Genomic DNA, 18,738 nt, shown 5'->3' with positions numbered 1-18,738 from the left:
GGCACTGGTGGGGTAGCGCATTGAAATGCTTGGATATGATGTTCAACCCTCTAGCTAAAAGGGTCTCGCGTATTGAAAGTGCTCAGACGTACGTGACCATCCGTTGTTGGAGATGCATACTGATCCATGCAATTAATACCTGCTAAACAATGTTGAAATGTGTGACCAATATATTCATTAATTTTTTTTAAGAGGCTAGAGAAAAACACTTTTATTTATCTAATTATATCTTTCAGCCCTCTTACAATACTCTTGTTTATTTAGTTATGCTTTTCAACATGCCTCCTGGAGATCCACATGTGATAACGAAGTGGTGGTTAGACTCGAAGTCATGATCTTTTTTATACTCTGATATCATGTTAAAGTGTACGACAAACTCATTTAAAAACTAGACCTGTTAGGACACGCGAATACACTTCTACTTAAGTTAAATATGTATCTTTTTAACGAAGAGAAGGGTCAATATTGCCCTCTAGAGGGGTCACATATATAGCTCATTGGTGCACCAAATGCACCGAAAAGGATAGAGCTTATGCATAAGATGAACCATGCAATGCATGCTCGCTTAACATAAAGAGGGAGTTAGTTAATTAGTCAAAGTCTTGCCCACGCTTGCAAGATTCTAAATGATCTTGTGGAATACATGTAACATGTCTCGAATTCAAACACCTATATATTAATTCATTAGCAAGTGCCCTACTACCTTCTATAAATTTCAGTAGTGATATTTGACTTACTTTTTAATGAACCATGCATCACACAACTTCAAAACCCATCATCTTGTTACGAGTTGGCTGTTCAAGTGCCACCCCATTCAATGAATACAAGTAAGAATTCCTTTTTGAGTTTATATATAAAACAAAGGTCAATTCTCAACTATTATTTAAAACAAAATAATCAATTAGATCCCATTCTTTCTCCCTTGACAAGACCTACACAATCGAGGATGTTTGTCCTTTTGTAACAATAAAGATCCTTTTTTCTTTCTTAAAGTTTTTTTTTTCCCTTTTTGTTTTGTATATTGATCATTTTTTTGGGTTGATAAATATGGCAAAGTCTAATCAAATCGGGCTGTAAAGAAGTCTCAACTCTTTGCCCAAACTCATGAATCACGGCCGGCCGATATGGCCTACATTTAAAGTACGCAGTTGGTGCGCATTTAAACTTATGGCCCCTCCTCTGCTACACGTGTGGCACTGGACTTGACAGTGTGGCAATGATTGGGATATAGGATAAAAAGTTCATCTTATTTTAAAAGAAAAGGTCCACCCCGCACGAATGGTGAGTTGTTTTCTCCTATTGGTTGGTGCGTTGGTTCCAAATTATGGAGAAGACAGCTTATTGGGCCAGGTGGATGCCTTTAATAGCCCTTTGTTTATGATGAGACCATTTCTCCTACTTCAATAGTTTGGATCTCACCTTTTCCTCTTGATAAAGTTTTTATTTATTTTTCTCCATTCCTGTTTTTCTTTTACAAAAAAAAAAAAAAAACATTATTGAGTTGTGATATATACATGAAGGGTGCTTTAGAGCAACGGTAGTCAGTAAAGTTATCTTTATGCGATCTACAGACCAGAAGTTTGAGCTGTAAAAATATTCAACTATATATGCTAGTGTTAAGGTATAACTGTCTACATCACACCTCCTAATCGGGGGTGCAGCCCTTCCTAGACCTTGCGTAAATATAAGATACTTGGTGCGCCAACCTGTATATACTAATAGAGTTCTCAGTTTGATTCTTCACACATGCTCAGGTTAACAGGTTTTGTACTCTCAAGAAAGTCGAGTTACTTGAAAGCTTTAAAATGTTTGCACAATCACTCAATTTACATAATGAGTATTTCCTACAAAGTAACATACAACATATACTAATCACATTAGTATGCACATGAAAAAAATCAATTATTTCGGAGTTCTTATCAAGTAAGAAAAATAAATCAAATCAGAGTCCTTTACCAAGAAGAATTCTCAAATCGTGTCTTACAAAAAATAACTCTCAATCCAGTCAATACACATATTCTTTTTACAGCTCAATTACTTTAGAAAGATATTAATTGTGAATATTCAAAATATATTGCACGAATAACCACGGAGATATAGACAAATATTTTTCCTAAAATATCTCAATGCAGTCACGTCTTTCAGCTCACCGCACATAAGCACTTTCAGTACCTTGGTCAAACACAAGTTGTTACTCTAATATTGACCATAGTGTTTCCAAATTGATTTTCCAAATAAAATATGTTACTCCAAAAATACTTTTTCAAAAAGTACTTCTGAAAAAAAAAAAACTTTTCAAAAATAAACAGATTTGAAAGTTTGGCCAAACAGATTGATTACACTCGCGGTAAATGGAAACATTAAAAATTATAGTTGTAATATTTTAATAAGACATCTAATCTATACTTATGAGAGTATGTTGTGCCTCAGATGTACCTTTTCGATCTTTCCATCTCATTTTTGTAAATTTTACGTTAAGCAGGGTTTTTCGGCTGATGATTTAATTACTTAATTGTAAAGATTATTTTTACCTTTAATTATGTCGCTTGTTAACCTTGTTCTTGCTTCCTTGTCTCACGATGTAAAGCATGGTACGAGTCAATAGTGAAGCATCAATGTAGTACAGAGTTGTAATTGGATGTATTCAATCCAAAGATAGACTACGTACATGGAATTATTTGTCTCTCTGTTTATTTGATAAACACCATTTACCAAACTATAAATTTATTTCTTAATTTAGCGGATTATTAGACAATGTAGCATAAATGTAAATATATTCACCCGATAAATTAAAGTATAAGCAATTAACTTTGATAATTGAAAAAAGCAACCGTAAGGCGTAAGACATACGGCAAAAGGAGTACAAAAATATGAAAATGATAGGACATTAAAAGCTTTAATGCCTACAACAAGTTGAAGTTTTCTTTTCTGAAAAATCCGACCGTATTGTATTTGATGTTCAGTAAAAGGTGTTACCAAAATGTTATTTTGTGATGTTTAGAGAACAAGTACCAAAAGTCATCCGAAAGTCATGCTGGACTTCATGCAAAGTAGAATGATCCAAAATCGCTACGAACGTGTATTTATAATAGCTTTTGTTTCTTCTTGTTGCAACATTATAATAAAATAAAAGAAACTATGCATTGAAAAGCATAAAAATTACAATAATCACTCGCCTATAAAATAATTATAATTATTTTCTGTGATATGAATTAGTAATAGATTATAACGTGGAAAAATAGTTTAATCTTTTGCCACATGTTAGAATTTGTTAATAGTATAATAAAAATTACATTATCAAATATATGAAAATCAAATTCATAGAATTAAATAATAGTTCTTCTTCTATGAAAGCAGTGGCGGACCTAGGATTTTTACCAAGTGGGTTCAATATATAAGAAATATATAAATAACACTGTATATACATATATATTTTTTAAAAACAGATTAAATATACATGTATATACAGTGTTATTTTTTAACGAAGTGGGTTCATATGAATCCACTTGAAACCACATAGGACTGCCCCTGTATGAAAGTACTCCTAGTAGTTAGGCTAGAAGAAAAGCCAAGAACCACGGATTTCCGTATGGTCCGTGGTCAAGTTCTCACTGCTTCAGAAAACACCATTATTGGAGCTGTCTGCAACTGAACTTCTTGCTGTGTTTTTTTAGCAACCATCCCCCTTCTTTTATTTTTCTGTTTCCCACTTGGTATAGTATCTGTATTGGAGTTTGATTACATTCATCTTTGCGTCGGTATGTATAACATTGAGGTTAAAGTGTTCCATAACAAAGCCGACTCCATGTTAATTAGGACTCGAATCGAAGATCTATGTCAAAAAATAAAGGAATATTTATCACTTCACTACAACCCTCATTGATATTACGTCCTCTTCTGCAGCCAAATAACCTTTACTTTTCATTCTCTACATATACCTCCCTCCTCATTTCTCACTCCCCTCTTCCATCTATGTATATTAAAAAAATTAAAGGAAGAAATCTTTTCAGTCTTGGTAATATGCTCTTCGACAAGAAGTTGAAAAAAAAAAAAATTTAAACTAAAGTTAGTATAATTAGTATTATATTTGGAGGTAAATTTCACTTGGAAAAAGTTAAAATTATATAAGTGAAACCATTATCATTTTGTCTCATGATGACACAGCTATTAATAATCACCCACTAATGCAAAATAATTTAGTATTCTCTCCGGTTCGATTTATGTGAACTTATTTTTTTTAATTCACTTAATAAAAATAATAATTTTCTATATTTTGAATAATTTAATCTTTTCATTTTAGCCTTAATGAAACACTTTTATGATCGCATAGCATAGAGTATTTTAAAATCGCAAGTTTCAAAAAAATTAATTTCTTTTTTAAGCTCCATGCTCATCAAATACAAAGTACTCCCTTTGTTTCAATTTATGTGAACGTGTTTGACTGGGTACAAAATTTTAAAGTGAAAGAAAGACTTTTAAAACTTGTGGTCTGAAATTAGCTATATATATTTATATAGCCATAAATCTTGAATGAAAAGCTTAAAGTTAAATTGTTATTAAATATAGAAAAATATCCTTTTTAAAATAATAAAAAAAATGTCACATAAATTAGGACCCGGAAAATGATAAACTCGTGGGTAAATTTCTGTGTGGTTGTAGGCAGTCGTGCAGCTGAGCCTATCAAGTGGGTCGGGCCGGGCCACAGTTAGTGGGCCGGGTTGGGGGCCGGGTTGGAGGAGGGAAAGGGGTGTCTGGCCCAGCCCCCTACCCGGGTAGGGGTACATAGTGGGCTAAGTGGGCCGGGCCGAATTTTTTTTTTTTTTTTTTTTTTTTAAATCTAATACTAAAATTTATTAAGTTTGATACTTTAAAATCTAGTGTTGTCAACTTTATTTTAACCATGAAGTTCCTTAAATTATACTTTGGCCCTATTTTCAATCTATAAATACCATTCATTCTTCTCCATATTGTCTCACAATTCCCTACTATCTTCTTTCCCTAAATTTCCTACTCATCTCTCTCTCTCTCTCTCTCTCTCTCTCTCTCTTCCAACTTCCAAGTTCAAATTTCAAAATTTAAATTTAATGGATAATGATAATCCTCCACCTCCTCCTCCAGTCCGAAGATCAATTTAAAGTCCGGTGTGGTTGCATTTTGAGCGAGTAGACGAGAAACATGTTAAATGTCAACATTGTGGTCAAATATATCTCCATAAGTCCAAATCGGTTTGTGGGGGTACCGGTCCGTTACGTGGGCACTTGGACAAAAGGCACAAAATTGAATGTTTTGAATTTGCAATGTTATCAATTTAAGTTTGAAGTTTTATTTTAAATTACTTATGTAGTCTTGTATCACATTCTCAACTTTTTATAATTTTTAGCACTTAAATAGCCGTTGGGAGTCTTCATTCCAATAACATATTCAAGATATACACAAATATACCATTAACATATACAAGATATACACAAATATAACACTTAAATAAATAAATAAAAAAATTGAAGTGGGCTGGGTCGGCCCCCCGGTGGGCTAGAACCCGGGCTGTTGGTGGGCCGGGCTACCAAGCTAAATGGCATGTTCGGCCCAGCCCCCTAATTTTTTCCACTAGCCCAGCCCACCACTCTCTTACCGGGTTGGGGGCGGGGCCGATTATAGGCCAGGTTAGGTGGGCCGACCCGGCCCAATTGACAGGCTTATGTGCAGCTCGGGGGGCGGGGGAGGGGGACAATTGCCGAACCTTTTAGCCACCTTGTAAAATCATCACCCCCCCCCCCCCCTCTCGTGTCTCTTCTGAGTATGGTGTTTGATTTCTTTTCTTTCTTAGAAACAGAAAATAAGTATTGTATAGGGTAAAATCCGTCGACACTAAGTGGACGTATCAAAGGATGACACATGGCGATGGTGACATGTCAGATTTGAGTCAGCAAGCGAGGGGTTCCGGGAAAGCATAACGACGCTCTGGAGGAGTAACACATGCATTACCTAGCCGGAGACAGAAACTACAAAGGGTCCGGAGAAGCATGCCAACTCACCGGTCAAACGTCATTCAATGTGCAACCATTACAAGAAAGCCCAAGTCTTCCTCCGATGTTAAATGTGCATTATTGCCCTTCATTGCCATTCATTGTCATAGCATTAAATCCCTTTATTACCTTTTGTTACCTTTGACATTAATATTGGTAATGAAGAGGCATGATTTGTGGATCATGCACCCCATAAAATAAATGTGCTTATCTCATTGTAAGGATCATCTGAAAATATATACAAGAATTACCTTGCTCTAATTAGTTCCTAATTGCTTTTGTTCAACTAAGCTAAGATTTGATTGTTCGCTTGCCTGGAGACTCTAGCTCAAAAGCTTCTCCAAGGCTCAGGCTATTGCTTTAAATTCCTTTAGCTTTCTTTATAATTATCTTGCTTAATTTTACATATTATCTCATTATTCGATCATATTGATCCACGTGTCCTTGACCACGTACACAAATTCAACTGTAAAGATTTTCCGTGTAAACAAGTATAGTGTATCGTTATAATTTTTTTCCAAACGGAATAATTTAGTCACTGTTGTTGTTTATGCAAAATTAAGAAATGCATCAAACTCGTCTTTGACATGTAATTTTAGTATCATTTAACAAATATATTTTCTTTCCTCATCTATGATTTATATTCTTAATTCTTAGTTAAATTAATTCAATTTGGTGCAAACAATGGATAATTAATCTAAGTATTTTCCAAACTAAGTATTACACATTTAACATTGTTTTTGGTACTGGTACGAAGTACATTTTTTCTAAAACATTATCACATTGTTCAAATTTATACTAGATATGATAGTATTGATTGGAAAATAGGTGTTTCTTTACACAGGTTGAAAAAAATCTGTTTATTATAACTACTTTTAAGGTATATGGAGAGGAATGTGTATTTCCTACTTTTAACTTAATTCTTGAGGATTTGGGATTGAGGGTTAGCTCTCTTGGAGAATTTCTTGTCTTCTATAGTTGAGATGAAGGGTTCAAATCTTATCAGTAGTATAGTATTCCTTTCCCCTTTTCCCGCTACCTTTCTCTAATTTTAAACAAAAAAATGCGAGTCTAAAAAAATAACGTCACTATTTTTCCCTTCTGGAAATAAAAATATACACCAAAAGGATAATATCAAGGCCAGCCTAAGGGTAAGGCAAATGAAGCCTTTGCCTTAGGCCCCCAAAATAACTACAAATACTAGGTATTATAGTATCATTTTTTTGTGCGGATTGCCCTTCAAAAGCACTGGTCTTTAATTTTGCCCCTCAAATTTGAAATCTTTAGTTTTTGCCCTTTGCCTAAAAATTCATGGGTTTCAGGTTCGAACCCCCGCTCAGACAAAAATAAAAAATAAAAATTCGCAAGGCAGAGGTTTAGATTCGCTAGGCAGAGTTTGCATCGGGCATATTTTACCTTATGCCTGAAGGCAAACTCTGCCTTAAGAAGTAGAGTTTGTAGGCAAACTATGCCTGAGGCCTAACTTTGGCTTGCAAAACTATGCCTGAGGCCTAACTTCAGCTTGCAAAACTCTGTCTGATGGCTTGCAAAACTATGCCTGAAGCCTAACTTTGGCTTGCAAAACTATGCCTGAGGCCTAACTTTGCTACAAAACTCTGCCTTGCGATTTTTTTTCTTTTACTAAGCCGGGGTTCGAATCCCAAACCTCATGGTATTAGGCGAAGGGCAAAAATTAAAAACCACCAATTTGCTGGGCAAAATTTAAAGACCACCCCAAAATAAGGGCATTCCTGCGAATTGCCCTTACATTATTATATATAACACATAATTTATATATTATTATTAATCTGAATAATTTAAAATTTTAAACTTTTATTTTAGTTTGATTGAAGTTGTACAGATGAGTGAGTAAATAATGGTAAAAAAAAATCATTAAATTAAATAGTATATTAATATTCCTTGTTGATTCTAATTTTTCTTTCTCTATGTACACTCATTTCTCTTTCACGTTTTTTATGATTTTACTTTTGATTTTTCTAAATTAGCTACTTAATTTTGTCATGTCTGATCCATGCATCAGAAATCAAGTACATTTGTCATCTTTTTTAACTGAGAAATCACTAAAAGCAAGTGATACAAAGTTAGAAACTCGATGGATAATAGGCCTGCTTTTCTATCTTGCTACATTTAATTACCATGCTTTTGCCTACAATAAAGTTCGGAATTTTGATGTGCATGCTCTTATAAGAATTTTGGGATTCTTTTGTGTCGCATTATAAATTATATGAATTTTATGAAATAAGTTTAGGGCCCTTTTGATATATTTTCGCTTTAGGCAACCAACATCATTGAGCCGCCTCTGGGGAAGGAAGAAAAATTGCCAGAATCTACAATATTAATGCTCATAATATTTTTTTAATCTCTATAGTACTTTTCTTTTGTTTACTTTTTGAGCTTTTTTGGCCAAGTGGTGCTCAACAGAAGTAGGAGAAGGAAGGGAGAAAATCCGGAACCTAAATGATGGGGCAAAAAAAAAAAAGCCAAATGAACCCAAGTAGGGTGCAAAAAAAAAAAAAAAAAAACTGTCCAACCTACCTATAGCGCAATAATTAACAGTGCTATATAAGAGTGAGTCAACGTCTCCCGTTAAAATTCTTTACCTAAGTTTTCTTTTTTTTTTTTTTTTTTGTTTAAAATAATGTCAATAATTACATAATGCAGTATTTAAGTGCGCTATGCAAATAGGAGTAAATGAATTGTATCTGCAGTTGTAATTCAAAAGGAACATGATGTTGTTTTGCCAAATTCAAACTTCATTGTTGGGATTCTTAAAAGCTTGAAAACTCAAAATTGGTTTTTGTGATTTGTTGAAATTTTTGACAAATTGATGAGTAGAGTTCATTGAGGGTGTCATTTTTAAGCTTTGATTCAAAATTTCAAGCTATATGATGAAGATTTGAGCTATTTGGTGATAGTTTTGTTCCATTTCAGATGGAGTTAATTTGGGGTGAATTTGTAGGAGACTAAACCCAGTCTTTTTTATAAGTGTATATACATTGTATAATTTTGTATAATATTGCAAAAGGGTATATAAACCCTCTTATATAGTTTTATACAAGGTTGATATATTGTTTACAGTTAAACCTTCTTATACACTTTTATACAAGGTTGATACATTTTGAAGGATCTATGAAAGTCCCACTACGAATTCCTATCCCATTAATAAAGTACAGATAATGTTTACAGTAAGGGTATAACGTTGTATACTGAGTATAAATATTATCGTTAAAAAGTTTGTTATGCGGGTGTAAATTTAAAATATTGCTACGTGGGTACAATGTATTATGTTGACTCTATATAATTTGAGGTGCCTACTTGTGCACACCCAAAGTTGGAGGGCATGCTTTTCAGTTGAGGCCAAGTTTGAGGGCTTGTTTATGTATTATGCCCTTGTAATAGATGAAGTACTTCAGTATGTCATTTTTTCCAACTCTTAGTTTACCCTTTTTTTCTTCTTTGTTTGTTCATAGTTGAGGGTTTACGGGTGAGACACGTACATAAAAACTAGTCGAAGATAAATATGTGGATGTAAACTGTAAGCTTTGGAGTCGCAGTACACAATCAAAGCACGGCTGGGAGCATGTTCTCAGTCTTCTTTTCTGGTGATAGAATGTTCAAAGTCGTCATAGCCAATTTAGCAACTAGGAGTACTCTAGTAACTTAGGGTTTTAGTTAATTGGTCAGTTGTGGATACAATGTATTGTTCCATATCGACTGATATATGTTACCCTTGAGTTGTTTCACCGGAGCTTCATTTTTTTGGTCAATTTATTATTGTCTTCTTTGCATAACTTATATCTATCACTTTTTTTAAGACGAAACCCTTTAGATCTCCACACCGATGAATTTCAGCTGTTGAAACAAGGAAAACATTGAATTTATAGTAATTAAAAGTTAAGTATATTAAAATACTGTTGTCAACAAATAACAACAACATACCCAGTATAGTCCGACAAATTAAAATATTGCTGTCATTTATTTCAAATATTAGTCGTTTTAACAAATTATATTTATTCTAAATTATTTGCTGTTTTAAAAAAACAAAAATCATTTCTTACTCTTTTTATTAATAGAAAAGACATCATTTCACCCCTAAGCTTGGCCGCAAAACTCACTTTAGCAACTAAACTTTATGAGCTTTTAAATACCCCCTAAACAATTTTCATCTTAATTAAATACAACCCTAAATGCTGACGTGACAAAAAAAAAAACGAAAAAAAAAAATTAAGAGAGTAAAGAACACAAAAAGGTGGACCCGCTGATATATACTCCCTCCGTTTCAATTTATGTGAACCCATTTGATTGGGCACGGAGTTTAAGAAAGTAGAGAAGACTTTTAAACTTGTGGTGTAAAATGAGTCACATATATTTTTTGTGTGGCTATAAATCATTGCATAAAGGTAAATTGTTTCCAAATATAGAAAGAGGTCATTCTTTTTTGCACGGATTAATAAGGAAATGGGTTCACATAAATTGAAACAGAGTGAGTATATTATTATACAATTAAAAAATAAAATAAAAATAATATACAATTAAAAATAAAATAAAAATAAAAATGCACTCCCACCTCCCACCCTCTCCCTCCTCCCCCACCCACTTAAATCAACCCAACCGAACCCCCCCCCCCCCACGCCACCCCCACCCGCTCTTCTTCCCCCACCCCACTTAAATCAACCCAATTGAACCCCCCCCCCCCCCCTCACCCCCACCATTGCCACCTCCACCACCACCATCGTGACCACCACCTCCTCGATATCCACCTCCACCACGGCTACCACCATCGTATCCACCACCACTACTACCATACCCACTGTCTCGACCACCACCATACCCACCCCCACCTCCATAACCACCACCACCGCCGCGGCCGCCGCCAACCTTCCCCACCACCGCAGCAACAATAATTTCCAACAGACCATCTTCTTCCAATTTTGCTTCTACTTCTCATTCAAATCACCAAATTAAGAAAACCCACAAATATTGGTTTGCTTCATCTTCTCCTGGGCAACCCACAAACATTCCTCACCTCCGTTCAAATTTTGATTCCATCTTTTTAAAGAGGCAGTGTTGGTATTTTGCTAATTTTGGACTGAAATTCAGATTGGTATCAACAAAAAAATTGAAGATGGGATTTTTTGTTGATGATAATGGAGGTTTGAATGACAAGGATAAGGAGGAAGATGAAGATGACAAAGATGGGATTTTTTAGTTGGGTTGATTTAAGAAGGCGGTGGTTATGGTCATGGTGGAGGTCGTGGCGGCGGCAGCGGTGGTGGTTGCTACAAGTGTGGGGAGGATGAGGAGAAAGAAGAAGAAAGAGAAAAAATAATAAAAGAAAAACAAAAAATGAAGGGTTGGTAGTTTTTGCCCTGACAATGACGTGGCAACGATGTGGCAATGATGTGGCGCGAGTGTAACACACCTCATATTGTGAGAATGGTATTATTTTTTCAGGGTGGAAAATAATTGAAACCTATGTTCTTTAGGGGGCTATATAATTAGAAGTTAAGTTTAGTTGCTAAAGTGAGTTTTCGTGCCAAGTTCAGGGAGAAAATGATGTCTTTTCTCTTTTATTAAGTACATCTTCACGACTCACTATGAGGACATAAACTGTAATCTCTGGGAGTCGCAACCAAAATATGAATTGATCTCATGTTCAAAGTAGACTTGGTCAATTTAGTTACTAGTCCATCCATTCATTTATGTATGGAAAAGGGTCAGATATGTTCCTCAACTATACGATATTGCACGGAATGACCATCGTTTAAAGGTGGACACATATGTGCCCCTGCCGTCCAATAGGTGAGTCATTCATGCCTCTTGGTTTAACGGAAACCATAGGAGGACATGTCCAGTCTCGCATAGTATAAAGGCACATTTGATTCATTGAAGTTCCTGCACTGCATATTGCACCAACACAGTGCCGGCTCTATAGCTAGGCATTTAAGGCATATGCCTTAGGTCCCTGATTTGTGGGGCCCCAAATTTTACCAAGAATAAATTATGTGAATTTTTCTTTAAGGAAATTTTGATTATTTATGATAAAAATTAGTAATATTTTTTTGAAAATTTTATATTATTTTATTCTCTTTGATTTTTTTTCAAATAGAAGAAATCAAGAAAACGTTGTTTTGCCTTCTTCGATTCTATTAGCTAACACTCACAATATTTTATTCTCTTTAACTCCTTTTGTACTCTCTTTCTTAAAGTATCTGATAAGTCAGAGTAATATTCTGTCAAAAATACGAGTCAATAGTCAAAAGTGTTGAACAAAGTGAATTTCGATTTTTTTTTTTTTTTTCTTCTTAGGTTTTCAAGCATTGAGCAAGGATATTAAAGTGGGCATACTAAGTTATCAGTTTCTTGAATCAGATTCTATCGTTCTAACTCTATTATTTTTATCTAAAAATTGTCAAGTTATTGCTTATAGAATTATGTCAACAATTTTTGTAATGATTGCCTCAGTAAAAGGATGTTTTTCAATATTCAAATTGATAAAAGTTTACCTAAAATTAACAATTGAAAAAGAAAAATATTCGAAGAAATCGATAATAAAAAGCTTATTAAGTATTAATTTAGCATCTAAAAACAAGTTAAAAAAATAAATTTCTAATAAAATATAAGTATATAAAGTTTGTTTAGGTTTAGGCCTCTAATTGTTTAGGTTTAGGCCTCTAATTAAAGTTTGGCTTTAGACCTCCAATTATGTTGAGCCGCTCCTAGATAATATCACTTAAGGTTGATCAAATTGTGTGGAGTTGGAGACATGATACTTTCACATTCCGACTGGATATCTGAAGCGTGAATAATAGGTTTAATATCGAGTAAATGAAAAATAGGGATGTATTAGATGCAACTACCATTATAAAATAAACATTAGGTATAGTTCAACCCAAAAAACTAGTACACGAATACGGAGATAACTTCACATCTTCTGTGTCACTGTGGGATAATCTAACACTCGGACTACGAAAATCGTTGCTAGCCGCTGTTCTTTTACACTATCTTGGTGGTGTAATCAAGAAGGAAAGTCGCGTAAAAAACATGATAATCTTTTATAGTTTTATTGTAAGGAAGGATTTAGTAATAAATTAAGACGGTATTTAATTAGTGAATAAAGTAAAATTGTTGAAGTGTGAAGGAACTCAACGGCGCAAGTGGTAAACGACAACAAAGAAGCCTATAAAAAGCAACATACTTTCCAAAAAGAGATTCAGAAAACTGAAAGTTCCTTTATAGCAGCAGCTTGGAAGATTCACAGTCGAAGCTGCAAATAGTGCTATAACATATTGAGTAGTAATTAACACTTACTATCTTATTCCAGCTCTGCTTCAGCAACAGAGCCTACTGAGTGTTGAAACTGAAACAGAGATATATAGATAGTCACTGAAATCATCAAATTTTCTTCATGTCTGACTTGGAGTTTTTTCTTTTTCTTGTTCCCCCAATCTTTGCAGTACTTATTATACTTAATCTATTCAAAAGAAAACAGAAATTTCCAAATCTTCCACCAGGGGACATGGGTTGGCCTTTTCTTGGTGAAACTATTGGCTATTTGAGACCTTATTCAGCTACCACTATTGGAGATTTCATGCAAGATCACATCTCTAAGTAATTCATTAAATCCAATTTCATTTCTTTCTTTTTTGCAAAGATTAAATCTTGTCCTGATAATTTGAATTTTGCAGGTATGGAAAAATTTACAAGTCAAATTTGTTTGGAGAGCCAACAATAGTTTCAGCAGATGCAGGGCTCAACAGATACATTCTGCAGAATGAAGGCAGATTATTTGAGTGTAGTTATCCAAGAAGCATAGGTGGAATTCTTGGAAAATGGTCTATGTTGGTTCTAGTTGGACAAATGCATAGAGATATGAGGATGATTTCTTTGAATTTCTTGAGCAATGGCAGGCTCAGGAATCAACTTTTAAGTGAGGTTGAAAAACACACTCTTCTTGTTCTTGGCTCTTGGAAAAAAGCTTCTGTTGTTTGTGCACAAGATGAAGCAAAGAAGGTAATAAGTAGTAGTAGTACTACTACTTTTAATTTACCTATACGGATGATCAATTTTATTCAATATGATCTAACATTGTTAAATTGTTCTTGTTTTCTGTGTGAAATTTCTACAGTTCACATTCAACTTCATGGCAGAGCATATCATGAGTTTACAACCTGGAAACCTAGAGACTGAGCAGCTGAAAAAAGAATACATCACATTTATGAAAGGAGTGGTTTCTGCTCCATTGAATTTTCCAGGAACAGCTTACAGAAAGGCCTTACAGGTACTATTCTTTATCACTATATCAGTTAAGTGATTAAAAGCAGAGGTATTTAAAATTATTTTATTAGTAACTTCCTTTTTTGTACAGTCTCGATCGACTATTCTTGGATTTATTGAGAGAAAAATGGAAGAGAGGCTCCAGGAAATGAATGGAAACGAAAATGACCTGCTTGGGTGGGTTCTGAAAAATTCCAATCTCTCAAAGGAGCAAATTCTTGATTTGCTACTAAGTTTGCTCTTCGCTGGACATGAAACTTCATCAGTAGCCATAGCCCTGTCTATTTACTTCTTGGAAAACTGTCCTGCTGCTGTTCAACAACTGACAGTAAGCCCAAATAATCAATTCTTTTAGTGAATGAATTAAGACATTCTTCAAGTCCACTCACTAATTTTTTGGGCTGGTAATGAATTCAGGAAGAGCACTTGGAGATTTCCAGAGCCAAAAAGCAGTTAGGAGAAACAGAATTGAATTGGGAGGACTATAAGAAAATGGAATTCACCCAATGTGTAAGCTTCTGCTCTTTAGCTTCTTGTCATTTCTCACTTTTTATGAGTGGTAAGCTCACTTAAAAGGTAACTATGTATAATTGATCATAAAAGAATATGATTTGTAACCTGAAAAATAAAACATGTTACATACTAGTACATGTTAACATATAGTACTACATTCTTTTAGTAAGTCCCAAATAGAATGACACTTTTCCAAATATCTATTTTTCCCATGATTTATAATCACACAAATATTTATTACTTATTTTAGATCACAAATTTCAAAAGCCTTCTTTTATTTCTTAAACTATATTGCCAATCAAACACCACCACATAAATTAGGAAGGAGGGACTACTAATTTTTATACCCATAAATATAGTATATAAGTTAAGTTAAATCCTTGCATATTGATTTTTTTTTTTTTTAATTTGTTCACTTGTAGGTTATTAGTGAGACTCTAAGGCTTGGGAATGTAGTGAGGTTTCTGCACAGGAAGGCTGTGAAAGATGTACGATATAAAGGTATGTGACAGTTTCGAAGTGATAGTAAAATGGGCTAATAACCACTATATGATGATGCATGTCTGCAGCTTTAGAATGCGATTTGGTTTGCCTTTTTAACAATCTTTTTGTTATGCCTCGGTTTTCAACTTGAAAAACCAAAAAAGGTTATGACATTCCATGTGGATGGAAAGTGCTTCCGGTGATTTCAGCAGTGCATTTAGATCCTTCACTTTTTGGCCGACCTCACCAATTTGATCCGTGGAGATGGCAGGTTAGTTAATTTTTCATTTAAACCTTCCAACGTGCTTATATGGTTTTACTTTTTCACTTTCAATCTAATGCTTCATAAAGCAGTTAGTCTGAGTAGGATCATAGAGAGAGTAGCTTCCTTTTCACATATAGTTTTTTAACTTTATGCATCTATAGATACCTTTTGAATCCACCCATTTTAGTCACGCGGTCGCACATGAGAATCGTGGGATCATGTGACAAAATAATAAAAGAACTCACATCCTCTATAACTTTATTATTAAGAACCAAGTTTGTGCTATAGAATTGTAAGAAGAAAAAATGGGCATATTTTTCCCCAAAAGAAGAAAAGAATAATAAAATGGATAAGGGCGTGAATTAAGACAAGGTTGGGGAGGGGGGAGTGGAAAAGAACATTCCATCAAAGGCCGTTTGTTGGGGTCGCATGATAGAGCATATAAAATATCAGCAAAAGCAAAAAGCAAGGTGGGATTTGGCCGTCCTGGTAATCATAATAATCCACAGAAAGGGACCCAAACCAAAATATGAACTTTCATGATCAGTTCTTGCACAGATGTTGCATTATGTACGGAGAAATACCCCACCTTAAATATGTGAATTGAGTGCGAATGAATGAGGCCTCTAATAACAGTCTGGAGTATAGTGGGATGCATTTGATCCTTTCACTCTTAATCAAATTTTTTGGGTTCGATTCCTAGGCAAGAGCCCATGTAGAGCGTAAATCTTTGTTCATCCGCACCCGATAGCTTTCGTACGAACTCTCTGTATATATATGTTAAGAAAATTCACTAAATAACTTAAAATAACTGATTTAGAACTCAATAAATCAACTACGTTATGGTAAATTTTTTAAGTCAAAACCCATAAAGTTTAAATTTCAAATTCGCCTTGAATCTTAAAAACGAAAAGTTTTTGAGGCTGGCGAGAAACACTTACCCTTAAATGAGTAATATACTTTGCGGATGAATTAATCAGAATAATGAATTCCATATATTTAATAATTAGAAAATGTGAGGACTCTAACTAAACACTTTCCCACACACTCCAAAAACTCAAATAGGATTATTTATCGTCCATCCATATTCCAACTCAAAACCAGCCCAAAGTCCCAGAACAGTCTCATGCGTGTGGGCGTGGGGAAGGCCCCAATCGAGGTAATTACACACTTAAAAGACTTGGCCAACCCCAAACCGCATGTGGCTAGTGGGGTTTTCATGTGCTCGTGCACCTTGTGCTTTTCATGGTGGCTCACCTCCATGCTGGTCCATCCATTTCCCATTCTATCTTCTTTTTTTGGGCCCAAACTACATGTAACAACGAGTTATTTAAATGCTATTCGTCAAGAAAAATATCAAGTGCATTTACTGCTTGCTGCACCAGTACTGGTTCCTCAGGATCTCAATGTACTACAGAAGAATGAAGATCAAAAGCAGATATTCATGCAATTGCATGTCCGACCCAAATTTCTTCTGAAATCTGACATATCTAATGTGAGTACTGTACCGCCCAATGTGCAATGCCTCGATAATGTCGACAATAGCTGAGAGGACGAAAGGACACTCATTGCCGCAGTTGACTATTATATTTCTAACTAAAGAGTTCATATTTTCTCCACTGTACCATAAGAATATTTACTCTAATGTAACAATTAATTAACGCGTATTACAAATTAAAAAGAGTTATAATCCGAAAAAATCTGTGAATAATCTGTTATATCCGCTATTAAACTGACTTTGGCATACAAATACTCCCATCGTCCGTTTTATGTGACATTATTTCATTGTTAGTCAGTCCAAAACAGAATGATATATTTATATATTTAGTACACTAATTAGTAGTAATAATTTAACTTCAAACTCTCCATTTTACCCACCACAAAAACTTTTTTAAGTCTTATTTCAGATTCAAAAGCCTTTCTTTTTCTCTTAAACTTAAGTTGAGACAGAGGGAGTAACTTTTATGCGTTGATAATGTAGATCTTTTTATATTATCGTGTCATATACTAATAGATAATAACATGTAACGTATACAACATGTTAACATGCACTGATAATTAAATGTCCTTAAATTGACTTACTAGCATTATTGGCGTATAGAAGCTAATTAAATCCTTATTTATGGCAAAATGAGTTCTTGACAGAGTTGTGTGTTAATATTATTGTTAATGCAGAATAAACAAGGGTCGCCTTCAGGTAACGGAGGAAGCACAGGCACGAGCAGCACAACTAAAAGTAGCAATAATTTCATGCCGTTTGGGGGAGGACCACGTCTTTGTGCAGGATCTGAACTCGCCAAACTTGAGATGGCCATTTTCATCCACTATCTTGTTCTTAATTTTCACTGGAAATTAGCTGCACCTGATCAGGCTTTTGCCTATCCTTACGTCGATTTTCCTAAAGGTCTCCCTGTCACAATCCAACATCGTCAAGTAAACCACGACACTATGCCTAATTCTTTAAACAACGTCGCGTAGGGGTAACATTATGTATAAATAAATAAAATAGCTGAACAAATGAGAAATTTTATAGAAAATTGCCTTTGGTCTATGTATTACGAAAAGGAGCTTCCTGAGTTTAACAAGAGTTAAGGAGAGGACGGTACGTAAACTGGTCAAACCAAAGCGATGTTTTGTAAATCTAGCTATTTATCTAGGAGGTGAAGCTGCTACAGTTTTTGTTTTCATTTTTTTGTTGCTTTATCTCTTACTATCTTGTTTCCCTCTTCTTTTTGTGTGTTAGTACATAATTTTCTGTGTAACTAAATACAGCAAATTATTCTAATTTCCATTTTACGCTGTGGATCTTCTTCTTCTTCTTCATTTTTTTTTTTTTTTAACTTTGCTGCGAATTTCCTAATTAAGCAATGATGTTCATAAATCGTGTGGATGTAAGCTCTGAATATGTGACACCATTGCACGGCCAAATTTCAACTAATTTTGTGTGTTAGGACATAATTTTCTGAGTGATTCCTTATTAAACAGTGACGTGCATAAATCGTGGATGTAATTTAAATTAAATGTGAATGTTAGTACATAATTTTCTGATTGGTTCCTAACTAAGCAAAGATGCTCGGAAATCGTGGATGTAAGCTTTGAATATGTGATGACACCATGTTGCATGGCCAAAATTTCTACTAATTTTGTTTGTTATTA

At 34.5% G+C, this 18,738-nt stretch overlaps 2 protein-coding genes across 2 annotated transcripts; one reads left to right on the top strand and one right to left on the bottom strand.

Annotated features, from left to right (window-relative positions):
• Positions 1–9,605: 9,605 nt before the first annotated feature.
• LOC132047835 (glycine-rich protein DOT1-like) lies at positions 9,606–11,740 on the bottom strand. The gene is made up of 3 exons (XM_059438815.1): positions 11,641–11,740; positions 10,748–10,984; positions 9,606–9,643 (listed from the first exon to the last, which is right to left on the bottom strand). The coding sequence occupies exons 1-3, from the start codon at positions 11,738–11,740 to the stop codon at positions 9,606–9,608; spliced, it is 375 nt and encodes a 124-aa protein (XP_059294798.1).
• A 1,257-nt stretch (positions 11,741–12,997) lies between these two features.
• Positions 12,998–18,383, top strand: LOC132046567 (cholesterol 22-monohydroxylase CYP90B51). The gene is made up of 8 exons (XM_059437240.1): positions 12,998–13,655; positions 13,733–14,057; positions 14,173–14,325; positions 14,413–14,649; positions 14,739–14,831; positions 15,257–15,335; positions 15,482–15,588; positions 17,758–18,383. The coding sequence occupies exons 1-8, from the start codon at positions 13,453–13,455 to the stop codon at positions 18,058–18,060; spliced, it is 1,500 nt and encodes a 499-aa protein (XP_059293223.1). The 5' UTR covers positions 12,998–13,452; the 3' UTR covers positions 18,061–18,383.
• The last annotated feature ends 355 nt before the right edge of the window (positions 18,384–18,738 follow it).

Source organism: Lycium ferocissimum, chromosome 2, assembly GCF_029784015.1.
Source record: "Lycium ferocissimum isolate CSIRO_LF1 chromosome 2, AGI_CSIRO_Lferr_CH_V1, whole genome shotgun sequence".
Taxonomy (NCBI): domain Eukaryota; kingdom Viridiplantae; phylum Streptophyta; class Magnoliopsida; order Solanales; family Solanaceae; genus Lycium; species Lycium ferocissimum.
This window is presented reverse-complemented; position numbering and strand designations above follow the sequence as displayed.

What these genes read in the sequence shown, in the direction of transcription:
- LOC132047835 (XM_059438815.1), bottom strand. Translation starts at nt 11,740, where the DNA reads ATGGATGGACTAGTAACTAAATTGACCAAGTCTACTTTGAACATGAGA. An exon ending in TTACAGTTTATGTCCTCATA is followed by an intron (nt 10,985 to 11,640) that starts GTGAGTCGTGAA and finishes TTGAATGAGAAG; the next exon opens with TAGAAGCAAAATTGGAAGAA. An exon ending in TGGAGGTGGCAATGGTGGGG is followed by an intron (nt 9,644 to 10,747) that starts GTGAGGGGGGGG and finishes TTCTATCACCAG; the next exon opens with AAAAGAAGACTGAGAACATG.
- LOC132046567 (XM_059437240.1), top strand. Translation starts at nt 13,453, where the DNA reads ATGTCTGACTTGGAGTTTTTTCTTTTTCTTGTTCCCCCAATCTTTGCA. An exon ending in CTGCTGTTCAACAACTGACA is followed by an intron (nt 14,650 to 14,738) that starts GTAAGCCCAAAT and finishes TAATGAATTCAG; the next exon opens with GAAGAGCACTTGGAGATTTC. An exon ending in AAATGGAATTCACCCAATGT is followed by an intron (nt 14,832 to 15,256) that starts GTAAGCTTCTGC and finishes GTTCACTTGTAG; the next exon opens with GTTATTAGTGAGACTCTAAG.